This window comes from Halyomorpha halys, unplaced genomic scaffold (genome assembly GCF_000696795.3).
Source record: "Halyomorpha halys isolate HHAL.00 unplaced genomic scaffold, Hhal_1.1 Scaffold11733.1, whole genome shotgun sequence".
In the NCBI taxonomy this organism is placed as follows: domain Eukaryota; kingdom Metazoa; phylum Arthropoda; class Insecta; order Hemiptera; family Pentatomidae; genus Halyomorpha; species Halyomorpha halys.
The window spans coordinates 1-4237 of record NW_027108722.1 but is presented as its reverse complement, the minus strand read 5'-3'; the positions used below and the strand labels follow the sequence as shown (position 1 = coordinate 4237).

Below are 4237 nucleotides of genomic sequence, written 5' to 3'. Positions count from 1 at the left end.
ATTGATTTTTAAATTTCAATTTTAATGGAGAGGCATCATTGGATGACCTTAACCTTCATGCCTTCATGACTTTTTATTTTTTTTATTTTATTGTTTTTTTTTTCTCTCTCTCTACATCTCATTCGCTGATTGTAAAAATACTTTTACAGTTGTGAATAAAGTAAAAAAAAAAAAAAAGATTTAATTTAGTCAAAAACTTTTTGTTAATTGATTGAATATAAAGAATGACAATGATTAAAAATATCAACCATTGGCTTCTTGTGACAGTTGTATTTTTGCTGCAATTTACCATGTAATACAACAGTTTAAAATATCTTCTTTTCTTTTTTTTTTTTCATTTGTAGAGAAAGTTTAGTTTAAATTTTTGGTATGGGGAACTATATATGTGATGGGCATTAATCAGTGCATATATATCAATTAATTGGCAAATTGTCTTTCATGCTCTTAGTATAGGATTTGAATGCAGGATTCGCTTGCATTGAAATACAATTTGATTATTTTGAAATAGTGATTTATACTTTCCATAAAATTACCTGAAATCAGTAGCTATAACTGACATACCTAGGGAGGGAGAAGTGGGAGAAATACGATTATGTTGTTCTTTATTAATTTAAACTGTATAAGTATTGTAATATAACTATATAAATTGTAATATTAAGAAAACGTTCTGGGTGGCATTTAAGAATTATACCCGAAATTGTATAAACTATTTATTGATTGCTGGTGTTTCAGCCTATATTGCAAACCTAGGTCACTAGAGACAAATATAATGAGATGAAAATATGACAAATGTTATTAAAAAATAAATAAATAATTCAAGGAATTATAGAAATGTAATTGGTAAAAAATAAATCTAATAGTATCAAATGAGTTTTATTAGATAAGTATTGAGAAATATACTTCAAATTCACATTTCATCCGCAGTATAGGCTTAAGCTTTGGCAGATAATAAGTAGTTTATACTATTTTTTGTATTGTAGGAAGATGGACTGGGTGGCGATCAAGAAAGGCAAAAATATTTATTTATTTTTTACAGTTTTTACTTTACTTGACCGCCACATGGGCCATCTTCCTACAATCTATTAGATACGGTCAACTATTAATCTTCCAATATTTTTTGTGTTATTTTGACCCTCACCCAATCATAAATCAATTTGAAATCTTTAACATTTATTCTCGACTTTTTAATATTTGGAAATTGTGATTTAACCTTATTAAGTTTTTTTTTTTACCTTTGATGTTTCATTTAGATTTTGGAAATAAAAAAATGTATTACTTGTTCTGAATATTGATATATTCAGAACAAGTAATACATTTTTAAGTAAGTAACAATTACTTCCTTTGAAGAAAAAATAACTTTTAAATTTTCTATTACTCAGGTAGCTAAAAGAAACATGCTTGTCACAATGTTAATTGATCATTTGTGGTCAAATGAACCTGGTCTTACTGATGAATTGGCTTCAACATTGAATGAACTTACATCATTGAACAGAAGCGAGCATTCTAGAGTTGCATTAAGGGCTCGTCAGGTAAATAGTTACTGTGATTTGTCCAAGTCATTTTATGGACATAGGTGATACTTTATTCTACTAAAAATCATCTGCTTCAGGTCCTAATTGCTGCCCATCAACCTGCTTATGAGCTGAGGCATAACCAAATGGAAAGCATTTTCTTGTCAGCTGTTGATATGTATGGTCATGATTTCCATCCTGAAAATTTACAGAAACTTATTCAGTCTGAAACATCTATATTTGATATTTTACATGATTTCTTTTACCATACCAACCGTGCTGTTTGCAATGCTGCATTAGAGGTAATAATTGAACTTCATTCTTTTGTAACTTTGTAATGTTGCAGCCATGTAATTCATTTTTATATGAATTAATATTTATTCCTAGAAATTGACTGTATTGCTTGCAACAATTTTCCTTGAAATTTTTATGTGTAAACCGATTTATATTATATTAAGGATTGTTCATTTCAGTACTTTGGTTACAGGTGTATGTACGTAGGGTGTATATATCCTATGAAATGAGTTGTCTTCAGCACTTAGAGTTAAGTGGAGAAGTACCATTAGTTCATTTCCAATTTTCTCTTCCTTCAGCTCATCCAAATAGGTATGATTTGGGATTATCATATTGAATACTATATTTAAGTTTAGATGTTTTTTGGTTTATTGTGTTATGGTTAGGGAAATATATATATTTCCCTAACCATAACACAATAAACCAAAAAACATCTAAACTTAAATATAGTATTCAATATGATAATCCCAAATCATACCTATTTGGATGAGCTGAAGGAAGAGAAAATTGGAAATGAACTAATGGTACTTCTCCACTTAACTCTAAGTGCTGAAGACAACTCATTTCATAGGATATATACACCCTACGTACATACACCTGTAACCAAAGTACTGAAATGAACAATCCTTAATATAATATAAATCGGTTTACACATAAAAATTTCAAGGAAAATTGTTGCAAGCAATACAGTCAATTTCTAGGAATAAATATTAATTCATATAAAAATGAATTACATGGCTGCAACATTACAAAGTTACAAAAGAATGAAGTTCAATTATTACCTCTAATGCAGCATTGCAAACAGCACGGTTGGTATGGTAAAAGAAATCATGTAAAATATCAAATATAGATGTTTCAGACTGAATAAGTTTCTGTAAATTTTCAGGATGGAAATCATGACCATACATATCAACAGCTGACAAGAAAATGCTTTCCATTTGGTTATGCCTCAGCTCATAAGCAGGTTGATGGGCAGCAATTAGGACCTGAAGCAGATGATTTTTAGTAGAATAAAGTATCACCTATGTCCATAAAATGACTTGGACAAATCACAGTAACTATTTACCTGACGAGCCCTTAATGCAACTCTAGAATGCTCGCTTCTGTTCAATGATGTAAGTTCATTCAATGTTGAAGCCAATTCATCAGTAAGACCAGGTTCATTTGACCACAAATGATCAATTAACATTGTGACAAGCATGTTTCTTTTAGCTACCTGAGTAATAGAAAATTTAAAAGTTATTTTTTCTTCAAAGGAAGTAATTGTTACTTACTTAAAAATGTATTACTTGTTCTGAATATATCAATATTCAGAACAAGTAATACATTTTTTTATTTCCAAAATCTAAATGAAACATCAAAGGTAAAAAAAAAAACTTAATAAGGTTAAATCACAATTTCCAAATATTAAAAAGTCGAGAATAAATGTTAAAGATTTCAAATTGATTTATGATTGGGTGAGGGTCAAAATAACACAAAAAATATTGGAAGATTAATAGTTGACCGTATCTAATAGATTGTAGGAAGATGGCCCATGTGGCGGTCAAGTAAAGTAAAAACTGTAAAAAATAAATAAATATTTTTGCCTTTCTTGATCGCCACCCAGTCCATCTTCCTACAATACAAAAAATAGTATAAACTACTTATTATCTGCCAAAGCTTAAGCCTATACTGCGGATGAAATGTGAATTTGAAGTATATTTCTCAATACTTATCTAATAAAACTCATTTGATACTATTAGATTTATTTTTTACCAATTACATTTCTATAATTCCTTGAATTATTTATTTATTTTTTAATAACATTTGTCATATTTTCATCTCATTATATTTGTCTCTAGTGACCTAGGTTTGCAATATAGGCTGAAACACCAGCAATCAATAAATAGTTTATACAATTTCGGGTATAATTCTTAAATGCCACCCAGAACGTTTTCTTAATATTACAATTTATATAGTTATATTACAATACTTATACAGTTTAAATTAATAAAGAACAACATAATCGTATTTCTCCCACTTCTCCCTCCCTAGGTATGTCAGTTATAGCTACTGATTTCAGGTAATTTTATGGAAAGTATAAATCACTATTTCAAAATAATCAAATTGTATTTCAATGCAAGCGAATCCTGCATTCAAATCCTATACTAAGAGCATGAAAGACAATTTGCCAATTAATTGATATATATGCACTGATTAATGCCCATCACATATATAGTTCCCCATACCAAAAATTTAAACTAAACTTTCTCTACAAATGAAAAAAAAAAAAGAAAAGAAGATATTTTAAACTGTTGTATTACATGGTAAATTGCAGCAAAAATACAACTGTCACAAGAAGCCAATGGTTGATATTTTTAATCATTGTCATTCTTTATATTCAATCAATTAACAAAAAGTTTTTGACTAAATTAAATCTTTTTTTTTTTTTT

At 28.6% G+C, this 4237-nt stretch overlaps 2 protein-coding genes across 2 annotated transcripts; one reads left to right on the top strand and one right to left on the bottom strand.

The window, feature by feature from the left end:
• The first annotated feature begins 1353 nt into the window (after positions 1–1353).
• Positions 1354–2177, top strand: LOC136795676 (acetyl-CoA carboxylase 2-like). The gene is made up of 3 exons (XM_067047020.1): positions 1354–1529; positions 1610–1813; positions 1999–2177. The coding sequence occupies exons 1-3, from the start codon at positions 1395–1397 to the stop codon at positions 2140–2142; spliced, it is 483 nt and encodes a 160-aa protein (XP_066903121.1). The 5' UTR covers positions 1354–1394; the 3' UTR covers positions 2143–2177.
• A 46-nt stretch (positions 2178–2223) lies between these two features.
• On the bottom strand, positions 2224–3046 carry LOC106692322 (acetyl-CoA carboxylase 2-like). Its single transcript, XM_014438217.2, has 3 exons — positions 2872–3046; positions 2588–2791; positions 2224–2402 (listed from the first exon to the last, which is right to left on the bottom strand). Exons 1-3 carry the CDS (start codon positions 3004–3006, stop codon positions 2259–2261), a joined length of 483 nt encoding a protein of 160 aa, XP_014293703.2. The 5' UTR covers positions 3007–3046; the 3' UTR covers positions 2224–2258.
• Positions 3047–4237: the final 1191 nt, after the last annotated feature.